Here is a 15867-nt window from a genome sequence, read left to right as displayed (position 1 = left end):
CGAGCCCTGAATATACCTATATATACATATATAATTATTTATAATTATGGTAGGCCTACAGTGGCTGCTATACTTTATAAACCTTTATTATTTAAAGCCCATACATGATTTAGACACTTTTTTTTGGGGGGGGGGGGGGGGGGGGGGGGGGGGCGCCAAAATTGTTGCTGCATACCCCTCTGACACTGGGTAGTTGCCCCCCTGCGTGAATGATATTCGCTCAAGTCATCATACTGACTGGTTTTGTTATTTTCACTTAACATTTAGACTTACAGTTTAGTGCAGTGTAATTGTTTGCCGTGATAATTAAATGCTAGTGTGATAATAAATGACAATGCGGACCAAACTCTGGCACCGGTCGTACAGGGACGGAACAGCCCCGATCAGGGAGTCCGGTACCCCGTACTCCCGGAGCACCCCCCACATGAGCCCCCGAGGGACACGGTCGAATGCCTTTTCCAAATCCACAAAACATGTGTAGACTGGTTGGGCGAACTCCCATGCACCCTCCAGAACCCTGCCGAGGGTATAGAGCTGGTCCACAGTTCCACGGCCAGGACGAAAACCACATTGCTCCTCCTGAATCCGAGGTTCGACAATCCGACGGACCCTCCTCTCCAGCACCCCTGAATAGACTTTCCCAGGGAGGCTGAGGAGTGTGATCCCCCTAAAGTTGGAGCACACCCTCCGGTCCCCCTTTTTAAAGAGGGGAACCACCACCCCAGTCTGCCAGTCCAGAGGCACTGTCCCCGATGTCCACGCGATGTTGCAGAGTCGTGTCAACCAAGACAGACCTACAACATCCAGAGCCTTAAGGAACTCCGGGCGGACCTCATCCACCCCAGGGGCCTTGCCACCGCGGAGCTTTTCAACCACCTCGGCAACCTCAGCCCCAGAGATAGAAGGGCCCCCCCCAATGTCCCCAGACTCTGCCCCCAGGAGGACGAGGGAATCTCCGGGAGGGGCGCTTTCCAGCACCCCTCCCAGAGACTCCAAAAAGGGTGGGTACTCTGCACTGCCATTTGGTGCATAAGCACAAACAACAGTGAGGACCTGTCCCCCCACCCGAAGGCGGAGGGAGGCTACCCTCTCGTCCACCGGGGTGAACCCCAACGTACAGGCGCCGAACCGAGGGGAAACAAGTATTCCCACCCCAGCTCGACGCCTCTCACCGAGGGCAACTCCAGAGTGGAAGAGAGTCCAGCCCCTCTCAAGGAGACTGGTTCCGGAGCCGATGCTGTGCGTCGAGGCGAGGCCGACTATATCTAGCCGGAACTTCTCTACCTCGCGCACCAGCTCCGGCTCCTTTCCCGCCAGTGAGGTGACGATCCACGTCCCTAGAGCTAGCTTCTGCAGCCGAGGATCGGACCGCCAAGGCCCCCGCCTTCGGCCGCCGCCCGTCTCGCACTGCACCCGACTCCCATGACCCCTCCTGCGGATGGTGAGCCCACTGGAAGGGGGTCCCACGTTGTCTCTTCGGGCTGTGCCCGACCGGGCCCCATGGGAAAAGGCCCGGCCACCAGGCGTTCGCCATCGAGCCCCACCCCCAGGCTTGGCTCCAGGGGGGGGGCCCCGGTGACCCTCTTCCGGGCAGGGGCAACTGAGAACCATTGTTAGTTTTCTTCATGGTAGTTTTTTTTGAGCCACGCTTTGTCTGATCCTTCGCCTGGAACCTGTTTGCCTTGGGTGACCCTACCAGGGGCATAAAGCCCCCAACAACATAGCTTCCAGGATCACTAGGACACGCAAACCCCTCCACCGCGGTAAGGTGGTGACTCAAGGAGGGGATGGTCGGATACATTTTTTTAAATTGAAAGTAGTTTGTTCTGTGGACGGATTTTTTAAATGTTTTTTTTTACAAACGCTGTTAATTCTGTTTTCGCTGGCTTCACTGTAGGCAACTACTGTCCGGAATGGGAGGATCCAAGATCGCGGAGTGAGAGGCACCTTTTTTGCAGAAGTAGGCTAAATTAGAATAGTCGTCCTTGAATTGTGAACCCTACTTGCAACAACGCATAATTCGCTTCAATATCTTAATTTAAATTTACGTACTTTCCATAGCTCACATAGTTTATTTTGTAAGTTTTGTCTATATTGGAGGGGAATTTAGTTTGGCATGACTGGACTACCACCTGTCGGTCCTCTGCGAGGCGTGTGATGAAAGTGAGGTTGAACAGTTTAAAGTAAACTTGTCACTAAATTTAGAAAACAAAAACAGGCATTAATTAAAAAAATAAACATAGGCTATGCCATAAGGCTGATCCATCAATGGAAGAGCATATCAAATTAAATAGTCTCATATCCAAATTAGATATTATTAGAAAAAATATAGAAAGAATATTCTTACTTCCTCACTCTGGAAAAGCATAAAATAAAACAAAAAATAATTCAGAAGCTGTTTATCAATGGTGTTAACATTGATAGTCAAGACATAAATGAGGAAAATTGTATTTTTATAGCAATTGGTATGAATCCATTTTTTATGAAGGTAATTGTTCTTTGTTGTTTTGTAAAATGAGGGATTATCATCCAAGTGCTGGATGATGACTTCATGAGTCATGAAAGAAAAACTCAATTGAAGAATTGGATGATGCAATTATGCGGATGTTGAAGGTGAAGTCACCGGGTCCAGACATTTACATTTAGTCATTTAGCAGACGCTCTTATCCAGAGCGACTTACAGTAAGTACAGGGACATTCCCTCCAAGGTAAGTAGGGTGAAGTGCCTTGCCCAAGGACACAACGTCATTTTGCACAGCCAGGAATCGAACTGGCGACCTTCAGATTACTAGCCCGATTCCCTAACCGCTCAGCCACCTGACTCCCCAGACGGTTTAACTGTGTTACGTGGAGTGGGGCTTAAGACCCAAACGCAGAAGATGTAGCCTGTCATAGCATGTCAAACAAGGTTTTATTTTTGAAACAGGACACCAAGTAGAAGTGTAGATACTAGGGTTTAAAAATACTTCTGTAGAAGTTGAAGTATCAACTCTAGCTTTTTACTCAAGTAAAAGTATAAAAGTAGTGGTTTCAAAACTACTTAAAGTATAAAAGTAAAAGTAGTAATGTAAGGGGAAAAAAATGCCATTAAGGACAAAAGCTTAGGCCGCGCCACAGGGGCCTATAATGCACGACCCCACCTCCCCAAATTTTTTTTTTCTAAAGGCTATAATGACGATAATGTTATATTGAAATGTTAATGTTGAAGAATTTGGGCTGCACCTGTTTATGCCCATTGAAAATGAATGCATTTTAGTAGAATGCGAGTCAGGTGGCTGAGCGGTTAGGGAAGCGGGCTTGTAATCAGAAGGTTGCCAGTTCGATTCCCGGCCGTGCAAAATGACGTTGTGTCTTTGGGCAAGGCACTTCACCCTACTTGCCTCGGGGGAATGTCCCTGTACTTACTGTAAGTCGCTCTGGATAAGAGCGTCTGCTAAATGACTAAATGTAAATGTAACAATGCAAATACATTAAAGAACCATGACACATGTAGGCTACTTAGCATTAACATGTGTTTCATGGAGCGGAAGATATGATGACTAGTTGCCTATAAGTATTGTAATGGTGCAAAAAGTCAAACTTCAGAGGCATGTTATCAATAGCTTTTATTTAAATTAGACGGCGAGTTTTTGAAAGCCATTAGCTCGTGGTACTTGGGTGCGCAGAGCTTGCAGCGCATTCGAAAGGAGTTGTTTTTGCATCCAACCATTTCGAGAAGAAAAATCCTGGTACGGCCAGGGATGTAAAAGGGTTGGCTGCAGAGGTGATTTTAGACTCTTTTTAGGGTGCTTAAGCAAAGATAAAAATAATAATAAAAAATTAAACAAATTGAATTATTATGAATTATTATAATCTTAAATAAGTTTTAGTGCTCTAACATAAGAGTTTGCAAACCTGTCTGTTAGTGACTGATGACAAACAATTACAGGTTCAAAGGGCTTTAAACAGGTTTAATATCCAGTGTCGCCATGCACCTTTAAGAAGAGGAGAGTCACATTCTCATTGGGGGCTGAGCCCCCCTAATGGTCTGCTCCTAGAATCGCCCCTGGTTGGCTGGTCTTCCTGACTACCAACCTCCTCGCTGGTGCTTGGGACATTTCGCTCAAGTTCTCTTGAGTCTCTGCCACGGACATCTTCGTAGGCTACATACTAGGTTGTTCTCAAATGAGCCGACTAATAGTGAACTTCTTGTTGGTGAAAGCTGGCTCGCATATCTGACGAGCCGACTATTAAAAAATATATAGCCTATCAGGGGCGGTTCTACACGGGGGCCTACAGGGGCCAGTGCCCCTGTAAAAATGTCCCTGGCCCCCCCTGAGCTGCCTGAAGAAAAAAAAAAAAAACGTTTACACTTTTATCTTCTTCTAGTAGTCATCATGAAACGAGGAAGGGACATTGCAGCCTTTTTTGCCCCAGTAAATAAAAAAGTTTGAGAAACATATCAAGGTATTGGGAGAGCTGGAAGAGGGAGAGCCAGAACCGTTTGTATGATTTTAATGTAAAGCAAAATTAAAGTATTTGATGTTTAAATATCATTTGTTTCTGTCACAGATGCCAGTTGGCCAGCCTTGTTGTCTGCTTTTTTTAGTTGGGTTTTGACCATCGTTTGCTGTGGTGTTTTCATATTGGTTGCTTTGGTATTTTTATATTGTTTGCTGTGATTGTGTGCATGGTATTGTGTGTGTGTGCTGTTCGACAACAAGGACGGGGGGAGGGAACTCCCCAGCTGACAGAGGCGCAGCCCATCACCCCTAAACGACTCAACTGATTGGTTGGCCAATGAGAGGAACTCCTACAAAAAGGAGCGGGGACTGAACAGAAGGAGGATTCTACGGGGACACACGCAAGAGCACAGAGAAGCGACAATCAAAATTCCGCTGCTCCCATTCAGACTCCGGAGGCACAACCACGGCTCGTCCGCTGAAACGTAAAGGGAAGTACCTGAATCTCTCCTACACAATTACTTGTCACTGTGCGAATCAAGAGTAGCCAATTATTATCGTTGTCCAGGCAGGCCTACGCACTGCAAGCGGTGGTCTAAGGGAAGAAAGGAGCGGTACTGCGCGGAGCCGACAGCGTTCCTAGACCGGAGTGGACATACGCCAAAGTAGCCGTAGGCTATGAGACATTTTCTGGTTTTAAAGGACAGAGACATTGTGCTTTTAGTGTTGGACATTTTATCCTTGCTTATATTATTAAAAACCTATTTTCTGCATCTGTCTCTCGGCTGTGTGACTGTAGTCCAAGGATAACACCTGCTTTTTAACCGTGTCACTAGTGTGACATTTCCGTTTTTTTATGTGCCCCTCTGATTAAACACTGGCCCCCCCTTGGCCCCCCCAGTAAAATTTGTCTAGAACCGCCACTGTAGCCTATAGAAATTAAATGATTATGTAATAAGGAATGATTTTCATTGTATTTAAAATAGTTGACTAATTCAAAGAACAACAACAAAATAATTATATAGGCCTAAAGGTGCACAAACATTCGATTATCTGATCAGCCTCACATTCTGTTCCTGTCAATCATACACGTGGTGTCAACCAATTATACTGCGTGAGGGAGGGCCGAGCCAACTCACACACACACAGTCAGACGAGTTGTCGAAACTCGGAGGAGAGCCATAACAAATCCATTTTTAAAGACATTATGGTTAAGGTATGATTTCATTTAATAGGCTAATTTAATTCAAATTATTTTCACAGCTATCATAGTCAAAGTCATATTTAAAACATTTATTTTGTAAAGAGCCGTTTGGGAGCCAAAAGAGCCGTCTCTTTTCAGTGAGCTGAGTCAAACGAGCCGGCTCACGAAAAAGAGCCGGAATGCCCATCACTACTACATACATCTGCTATTTCCTTCCTTTTTCTGTGTTTTTTTGAACGATGACAAGCCGGAATGAAAACAAACAAGTATTTGTACTTCGTTACTTGACACCACTGAATACAAGGGGGCACGGCTGTGGCGGTGACACTGTCAAATTCTATACCTTTTTTGGGGTTGACATCAGACTGCTGCTTTACAGTGCCTTACTGGAATGAATTTCATTGGGACATCCATCTCCTACAATGAAGCGGTGATTTATCACCTTAATCGCCAAATCCAATAAAGATTAACTTCTGCTGGACCCTTGTGTATGCAAACTGATTAGATAGGGGTTTAGCAAAACTAGTAGATGAACGACAGTCAGCTTTTTTTAAAAGGTAGAAATATACATGATCACAACAGGTTGATACTTGATAGGTTAAACTACAGAGATCATATTACTACTGAAGGCTATGTGTTATTCTAAGGCATTTGACAGTATTGAACACCCCTTTGTGTTGGAAACTTTGCACTTTTGAGGTTTTGGGGGAACTTTTTGTAATGTCATAAAGATGCTCTACACTGATATAAGCAGCAGTGTTTCTATGAATCCTGGAATGACCCCTAGGTTTAATATACTACGTGGCATTCGTCAGGGCTGCCCTATATCCCCTAAGCTTTTCATACAGTTATTAACAATTCTGGTAAAGCCTTCATCAGATATAGCGGGCATAACCATTTTTAACAAAGAATTTAAAATAAGTCAATTTGCAGATGACACATCAATTTTTAAAGCGATAAGTCAACGGTGGAAAAACTATTTCCTTTTTCTCTGATGCTTCAGGATTGTCCCTCAATATTAACAAATGTGAACTGACCCCCATTCACGCCAGTGCTGACTCTTCAATTGCTTCAATTAGTGTCAAATCTTGAGGTTAAGTATTTAGGAATGACAATATTGAAAAACCTTATCAGAAGGGACGTCAATATATCAAACCGCATAACAGATGTGAAAAAATCCCTTAGTCGGTGGCTAACCAGGGACATTACAATCTTTGTAGGGTTATTTTATCTAAAAGTGAAGGTATTTCATAATTTATTTGTCACTCCCTGTTTGTTAACTCAGTTATTTTCCAGTTTTTATGGAGGAATAAAACCCACTAGTATATTAAAAGGTCACAGCTTGTAAAAGAGTATGATAATGGTGGTGCTAAAGCCCTTTTTTTGAATCACTAGTCGGTACTTTTAAGATAAACTGGTTAAAATCCAGTTTGTTACAGTCCGATTCCATGTGGTTCCATATTCCAAGGTCTTTGTTCAACCATCTTGGAGGTCTAGACCTTCTTTTAAAATGCGTTTTTGAGATAAACAAACTCCCCATCAAGCTATCTAGGTTCCATAAACAGGCTCTCCAGTTTTGGAAAAAGATTTTTACTCATAATTCTTCTCCTCATGGCTCAACATGTGGAACATTAGGTCACAATTGGTCACAATTAATAGAAAATCAGTATTCGAGTACAAATGGTTTGAGAAAGGTATTGTGTTTGTCACTGATTTATTATATAGGTATGGTAACTTATTGTGTTATTCAGACTTAGTTAAAAAATTTGCTTTAAATTCCTGTCATCGAAGGTTTACTAAGATTTGTAAAGTGATCCCTATATCATTGATCCAGCTAATGACAGGAACCTTAATGTATACAAATGTTAAGGCTGTATTACCAAAACTTGTTATTGATTGTTGTGACTTGTATGAAAGGAAATGTAATAATACGTTTATTTGTACTGTTTTGAAATCTAGTGTTTCATGACAACTACAGAGGTGTACATGCACAAGTCCCAGAGTCTATAACCTTATCTACTGTGGAAAAAGCATTTTCAAAATGTATCAGGTGGCCGGTTTTCTCAAGGTTATGGAAACAAATTTTAAAGTAATTCATAAGATGTATCCTACAGCTATGTTTCTGAACAAGAGATTTAAATTTGAAATGTTTTTAAAGATCTACGATATTCCAACCTTGGATACTTTTCAAATTCTTTTTTTTTAATGGAAAACTTGCATAGTTCTGTATCTGATATAAATATTATTAGGCTTTTGGGTAAATACCATATCCATTGTAGTAAATGGAAAAACAGTAAGCACACCTTTACTTGGTTTTTAAAGGATTTCAAATTGTTTTATAATTATAGTCTTATGCTTGTCTAGCAGGATTGCTAGACAAGCAGCGACCTTTCAAAATTGTTATTTTGAATAGTGATACTTTACTAGGATTGTGATGTCTTTGGATGTAAAACTTTGTATGCCTGTTTTGAATTTATTTCCTTTTATTTCCCTCTAGTACACCCTTTGTTATTTACTTTTCTACTTCACTCATCCTCTACAAGAAGTTGTATGTTTGTTTTTTGCACAATTGTAGTTTCCAATTGTTTCCATAGAAATGAACGGTGGGGGGCAGGGTCCAAGGACCAAAATCATCTCAGCTGATAGGCTAGCAAACCGTGCGCTTGCTTTATTTGAACCCTTATATACAGACTCTATGGTTGGAGTGAGTTTGTGAGTCAGTCAGTCAGCCTGCTGCTAAGCTCGTGATTGGACAGTGCAGTTAGGTAGTTTCCTCTCTAGTAAGAAGTCATTATTATTGTATGAACAACTTTTCTAAACAATACTATACAATAGAAAAAAATAAAATAAAATATTTATAACTGTGTTGTGATCAAAGGGATTGGTAATAGTATTTTGAGCCCTTGCACTGAATCATTTACCATGTGACATCAAGTAAGTCTGTGAGGGTTCAGGGTTTAGGGTTAAGGGATTGGGCCTGAAGTTGGGAATCACTGAACTAGACCATTCCTGAGAAATGTTTAACATCAATACAGGGCTCTCAAGTCTCACGCATTCGCTGTGACTTAAGGGTTAACTTGTCCGCAGGCCTACGGAGGTAAGTTTTCTTCCGAGTTGAGAGCTGTCTCGAGTTATACAGAGTGTAATGCCACCTATCAGCCAGAAACACAAGCACAACATCGGAAACACCAGCACAAACTTGAGATCCCTGAAGGCCAGTATTAAACAACAAAAAATGCTCCTAATCCTCACTGATTTACAAACGACCAAGTAGGAAACAAACAAGAAAAAAGGGCCAGCTAAAAACTTGAATTCACTATAATCTGATGCTAATCTCAGCGCTCGAACAAAAACGGCCTACATTCAGAAATGTAAGCGAACGTGAACTAGTGTGGATACTAGGGATACTAGTGAAGACCAAATACTGTAGAAGTAGCACTATTTAATCGCACAAAACAACGGTAACAGATAAAACCTATTATGAGACAATATATTTGATATCAGTAGGCTACTTTCATAATCATGCACTATATATTTTCTACTTTTTTTACTGAAAAACAACAGTGATAGGTATTAGCGCTTAGCTTCTTTGTCTACCTCAGAAAAACAAGAAAACTAAGTCATCTTTATAATAATATATTGAAGTCAAAAACAACACACAAAGTTAGAATAGTTTCTATATGGGACACTGAGTTGTCCAATAATATATGAGGTCAGAAAGGCCTGGCAAGACAACCATGACCGGCAGCACCAGGGCTATAAGGCAAGCAGGTAGATATGTATATATGCAGTTAGGTTCACAGAAGTGACCACTAACTGGTGTGAATAGTCACAGTACAAAATATTGGATAATCCACCCGAGCACAAAAAATAGATAAAAAGGCACAAATTCTCAGAGAATAAAAATATAAAAGTGGAAAATATAAAAGTATCAAAACTGGAGATGGTGATTTAGCTTGCACTTATCCTCAACTCAACAAAGTACAATCCTTGAAGGTGCCCACATATGCTTAAACAATAAATGAATGATAAAATTATGAATACTTATCCATAGAATTGGGCCACATAACAGACGTGTGACCAGACAAGAAAATAACTAAATGTGGTATGGTCACACCAAATCCAGTATTTTCTTTTACAGGAAATTCAGTTTGTCAGAGTTGTAGACATCTGCAGAGGAGGAAGGGTCTGAGCTGGACAAGAGGTCAGTGTGGTGGTTTAATGTCTGAGGAAGCTTGAACTGAGTCTCAGAATCCGAAGAGAGGCAGTCGAAACCCAGAGAGAACGAAGGAGGATCCAGTCCTGTGGAGGTGGACACCTGAACAGAGAAAGATAAGAGAGGGAACATGAAACAAGGGGTCAAACTGTGTGGATGGCTTGCATAACACACATACAAGTGCATGGTGTGACTTTAGATACCTGAGTGTGGGGGTCATCCTTAAGGGTCGGCGTGTCATTGGATTGGTTTTGACACATGCCAAAGACAGAGGAGAGAGAAAAACATCCATCAGGTTTAGGTAAATAAACAAACATGAATGTTCGTGGAGTGAATAAGGATCGATGTGCAGAAGGGAAAAGGATATTATCAGTGACCACCTACCGATGGATTGGGGGGAGGAGGCGTGGGCTGGCAGGGATACGTTGGGCCGGAGGGTGCTGCGGGGGATATTGTGACGACCGGTTCACTAGCATAACTCTGAAAATATGGGGGTCTGGGGTGACTTGGGCCTGAGGGTTGACTGGTCATGTGACAGGTTTCCTGTGAAATGTACACCAACATGAACAAGAGAGAAAACCAACATGTTTAGCAAACTAGCTAAGGAACCAAATGACTGGTGCTTTGCCTTCTTCCCTTACAACTTCCCTCATTGACTAGAACACTTAACTTACGTCTTGGTGGACCACGACCTGCCCCGACGCGGAAGCAGAGGCGTTTCGTTTGGAGGCGTTCCTCTTACAGCAGCACTTCCTCACACAACAACAGATACCCACCAGGATAACGACTGAAACTCCCACATAAATGTAAGTCACCACAGGAATAAGAGCTGAAAGACAGGGAAAGAAAAAATCACTTAGGGTACAATATTGTAGCTTTTTAAAATATCAAAACATCCATGACCTAATCTCAAAAACATGGTTTTGTGTGTGGATGCAAATGACAGGACAAAAACTGCTGGTATCTTTTACACACAGATTAATCTGTATTGCCACTTACGTTTTACCTTCAGCCAAACTACTAAAGCCAAGTTGTTGTCCTGGTCTCTGAGCTCAAACTTGCCAGAATCCTGGTTCTCTAAATCAGCAATTTTAAAAGCAAAATTTGATCTTTGACCCAGTATCCGAACCTTGTAATTGATGGGTTTGCCATACATTTCTATTCCCTTTTTAATCAAAAGTATGGCCTCTGTTTCCCCTTCCGGAAAAAACTTGAGGTTGCACTCGTTAGAGTCCAGGGCGAAATTGATGATGATGTTCTCATCACTGTCCACAGTGTGCCACTCAACATGTTCTGAGAGAGAAGAGAAACTCAGCATGAGAAAATGTTGAGTAAGAGACGATAGGATAAGAAAAACAACACACAGTATACCGTATGATGAGCAACATTTACCAGACAGTAACAGTGCATACGGTCACATACGTTTTAGGAAGTGAGAGCAATAGGGCAAAGCCTACAATCTGAGACCCTCACCTTTCACTTCCAGCTTTCTTCTGGACAGAAACCGCCCATCGCTGTTTCTGAAGGTATAGTGGCCCTGATGCTTTTGGGTGACACGCTTTACCAACCATGAGTGGCCTTTCATCTCCCCCATGCCCTCTATGCCAGCCTGGTTATTTGTTTGATTCCAGAGTACCATTGCCTCAGAGGAAGAGTCTAAAGGCAGGAAGTCTAAGGTAGAAGCTTGATTGACAACAGTCTGCAAGAACCTAGAACCGTAAGTCAATACTACTTTGGAAGAACAATCTGAAAAACAGGAAGCAATAAGGGTAAATGCGAGACTTCTTAAAAACATACAAACTATTAATGAAGACATTTACAGCAACTGACAGCAGATGTGGTCATAATGTTGGGAAAAACCTCATTGGCTTCCCATGAACGAAACAGCTGAAATTTTCAATGTAGCTGTAATAATTGCAGGTCCTCTCACCAGTAACTTCCAGTCTGAGGATATCAAATGTAACGCCATCGTCATACATAACAGAGAAAATCCCATTGTCCTCTTCTGTTACATCTGGTATTCTCAAGGTCGAGAAGGTGGATTTGTAACGTGGGTCTTTTAGCTAGTGGAAATAATTACAATTTTAAAAAAATGTTGCATTGAGGATCTGCAGTGAGTAGTGTAAGATCACTGTTCATAAGTCATGCAAGTCACTAACTGGGATTTTCACAGGAAAAGGTTAAGGCACAAATGTTTTGCTGTCTCCAGACACAACCAGGTCTTCACACAGTTTGCCATCAAGAAGTTAATCCAACACTGCTCACCTTCAATTTGTCTAACACCAGTGTCTTGGGTGATCCCTGAGGGTATGATGGCTTGAAGAACAGCTTGGTAATTATGAAATTGAATTCGTAATTTGATGGAATAACATAGTCCGTGCCATAACAGACGCGGGCAGTCTCCAAGTCAGCACCTGATATAGATAAGAAATTGTAATGCAAAAGGGGCTCAACAATTTCATTACCTGTAGAAAAATTGGGGATCTGACAAACCCTGTAGCTAGCGTTGTCAGTTTAGTAGCCAACTGTCATAACTCACCAGCAAAGCAACATAATAAGACACTAAGCAGAAAGCATACCCAGACAAACATGATCCGAAACAATTACATTAACAAACAACAAGACTAGTCTGTGACGATATTTATCCAACGTGGGGTCTATTAGCTATAAATCTGGTAGCTCATGCCGAACTAGTTTAGCTACTTCTCATGCACTAGCGTTACTGAGGATAGTACAGTAGCAGAGCCTGTATAAGGAGAGCCTGGCAACTCCCTATTAAGCCCCATTATACCGAATTTTGTTGCAGTTCCACAAGAGTTTCACTGGGAGTGATGGCGGTCGAGTGCAGAATGAATGGGAGTCTATGGAGCTAAACGGCTAAATTGGCCTCTTTCACCTGATTGTCGTTGAGATATCTCAGATTTTATGGTAGTTTTGATATGTTCACATGGATTATATGTCTAACATTGAATGAACGAGTACTTATGTCCTTTCGATTTCTTACAGGGTGAGTCGTTGTTGCCCATAACACGCTAGCATTCTGCTAATGAATGCTGATTGGTTAGTGAAGGACTGACTACGACCAGAGATTCCGCTTGATGGTATCCGAAGTGGATTCAGAATGTCAGAGCATTGGCAACATTAGCAACAACATTAGCAAGCCAAAACTCTTTCTAGCATGTGTATTGACAGAAAGAGCCTAACCTGTCAGCTTTGTTGTCGATGGCTCGAGAGAAAAAAGGAAGTGACCAGAGTTTGCCGTAAAGCAGTATGTCTGGCCGTACAATGTATATGATGTCATTGACATTTTAAATGGCTTTGTAGAACAAAAGGCGACTATTAAAAAATACAAACACAGCAGTGTGTATTTTTTTTTGCCTCCCCGTTCGAATTCAACATTCAATTTACTATATCAAATCAAATCAAATGTATTTGTATAGCCCTTTTTACACGCAAGCATGTCACAGAGGGCTTCACATATGCCCATAGAACTGCCCCTCAACCAACCTAAACCCTCAAGGAAGATGAGGAAAAACTCCCAAAAAACTCTCAACAGGAGAAAAAATGGAAGAAACCTTGGGAGGAGCAATTCAGAGAGGGATCCCCTCCTCCAGAGACGGTTGGTGAGAGAGAGGAGCAGAACACATGCTAAACATAGTCATACAGTGTCGGTGGGTTTTTAAAACACCAAAATCCATTGTTCAACTTTATAGATGTAGGACAGGACCGGGAGACTCGCGACCAGGTCCAGCGTTGGCTGACCGACGACCAGGCAGGTGCTGACAACTCAAACCCCCCACACCACAAGGGATGTGTGTGGGGGGGACAGAGAGAGGAGAGCAGGGATTAGAGAATGCCAGGAGCAGCTAACAGTTACAGTCATAATAGAATGAGATCCCCATCGGTCAAGTGTGGACTGGTGCAGCAATTTAACAGAGCAAAAAAGGGGAATTTGATGCAACCCCACACACCAAGACAGCGACAGCCCCCCCCCCATTTGGAACATGAAATCTGTTCCAGGGGAAGAGAACTCTAAAATGAGTTATACTTATAGAATAAGGATGGAAGCAACATGTCCCCCGTTGCCTCCAACTAGTAACAAACTTACCTTTAACAGTCGTAGAATTGACTAAACAATAACGTTTTTAACCTAATTTTAAATGTCGAAACAGTATCAGACTCCTTAATTGAGACGGGTAATTTGTTCCAGAGAAGAGGTGCTCTATATGAGAACGCCCTACCTCCAGCTGTTTTTCTTAACTTTGGGAACCACCAGATAGCCGGCGTCTTGAGATCTAAGTGTCCTTGCGGGGCAATAGGGTGCAAGGAGACCGGAGAGGTAGAGTGGTGCCAATCCATGCAGAGATTTGTATGTTAGTAGTAGAACTTTGAAGTCAGCTCTGGCTTGGATAGGGAGCCAGTGTAGAGAGACAAGAGTAGATGTTATGTGATCAAACTTTCTTGATCTGGTCAATAGTCTAGCAGCAGCATTTTGCACCCGCTGTAAATTTTTTAGGTGGGTAATTGGGAGGCCAGAGAACAACACATTGCAATAGTCCAATCGGGACGTAACAAATGCATGTATTAGTTTTTCGGCATCATCCTTTGAGAGAAATTTTCGTATTTTGGCAATATTACGTAGATGGAAAAATGCAGTTCTGGTAATTTGCTTAATATGGTACTCAACTAGACAAAGAATTATATCCTGAGAAGTGGATTTTGAGTGGTACAGCCATAGACATATATATATCTACGGTTTGCGCCCTCATATGGAACTAGTGGAACTGCAACCAGTTCAGAACCCGGAAGTTTCGAGAGTGGCAGTTCTCTCCATAGATATATACTGTATCTATGGTTCTCTCTCTGACAGTAGTCAGTCAAGACCATTTTCCGATTTCAAAATAAAGGTTGAACTATATCACCATGTCTGTCAATAGGATGTGACCCCTCTTTCAAACATCTTTTACTAGCTCTACCACCAACAAAAAGTTGTCACCATGACCTATGCTGAAATTAGTTATGTAATGTTACCTATTAATATTAGTGGAATTTGTTCCAAAATCGGAACTAATAGACAAGGAAAATATGTCGTGGCTGATTTGGTTGGATTCATTTTTCAATGTAAACTAGTTTGTTTTGTGGACGGCAGTTTTTTGTTTTAAAAGTTTACAAACGTTGTTAATGCTGTTTTCGCTGGCTCCACTGTAGGCAACTGTCCGTAGTGTCCGGAATGGGAGAGGATCCAAGATCGCGGAATGAGAGGCACCTTTTTTTGCAGGAGTAAATTAGAATGTCCTTGTCCTTGAATTGTGAACCTTACTTGAATCAACGCATAATTCGCTTCAGTATGTTAATTTAAATGTACGTACTTTCCATAGCTCACATAGTTAATTTTTTTAAAGTTTTGTCTATTTTGGAAGGGAATTTAGTTGGCATGACTGGACTACCACCTGTCGGTTCTCCGCGAGGAGTGTGATGAAAGGGATGTTGAACAGTTTGAAGTAAACTTGTCACTAAATTTGGAAAACAAAAACAGCCATTAATTAGGGAAATAAACCTACTATGCAATAAAGCTGATCCATCAATGGAATCAGTATCGGTTCTAGGCATTTCCCGACATTTTTGTGTTTGGCGCCCTCTGCTGGCATAAAAGGTAGTGCGTTTGTGTGTTCACATCCATTGTCGTGCCGTTTACCTGGGTTTTGGTGACAGCAGGGTAGTAACCTTCGCCCCGGGGTTCAATATATATCAGTATAGCTTATCAAATTAAATAGTCTCCTATCCGAATTAGAGGATTTATATTTGGATAAAGCAAAAGGGGCCTATATACGATCAAGGGCTTGCTGGTTAGGTGAGAAAAGTATTATACTTCCTCAGTCTGGTAAAGCAAAAACAAAACAAAAAATTCAGAAACTGTTTATCAATGGTGTTAACATTGTCAAGAAAAATGAGGAAAATAGTCTTTTTATAGCAATTGGTATGAATCCAATTTTTCTGCAGCTAAG

The 15867-nt window shown here is 42.0% G+C and overlaps 1 protein-coding gene across 1 annotated transcript; it reads right to left on the bottom strand.

Moving 5' to 3' along the window:
- Positions 1 to 9098: 9098 nt before the first annotated feature.
- LOC136954762 (uncharacterized) lies at positions 9099 to 12555 on the bottom strand. The gene is made up of 9 exons (XM_067248413.1): positions 12402 to 12555; positions 12128 to 12276; positions 11793 to 11925; positions 11336 to 11608; positions 10862 to 11155; positions 10537 to 10691; positions 10247 to 10405; positions 10066 to 10083; positions 9099 to 9964 (listed from the first exon to the last, which is right to left on the bottom strand). The coding sequence occupies exons 1-9, from the start codon at positions 12451 to 12453 to the stop codon at positions 9782 to 9784; spliced, it is 1416 nt and encodes a 471-aa protein (XP_067104514.1). The 5' UTR covers positions 12454 to 12555; the 3' UTR covers positions 9099 to 9781.
- Positions 12556 to 15867: the final 3312 nt, after the last annotated feature.

The sequence above is a fragment of the Osmerus mordax genome, chromosome 12, assembly GCF_038355195.1.
Source record: "Osmerus mordax isolate fOsmMor3 chromosome 12, fOsmMor3.pri, whole genome shotgun sequence".
Taxonomy (NCBI): Eukaryota; Metazoa; Chordata; class Actinopteri; order Osmeriformes; family Osmeridae; genus Osmerus; species Osmerus mordax.
The sequence above is the reverse complement of the archived record's forward strand: the minus strand, read 5'-3'. Positions and strand labels throughout refer to the sequence as shown.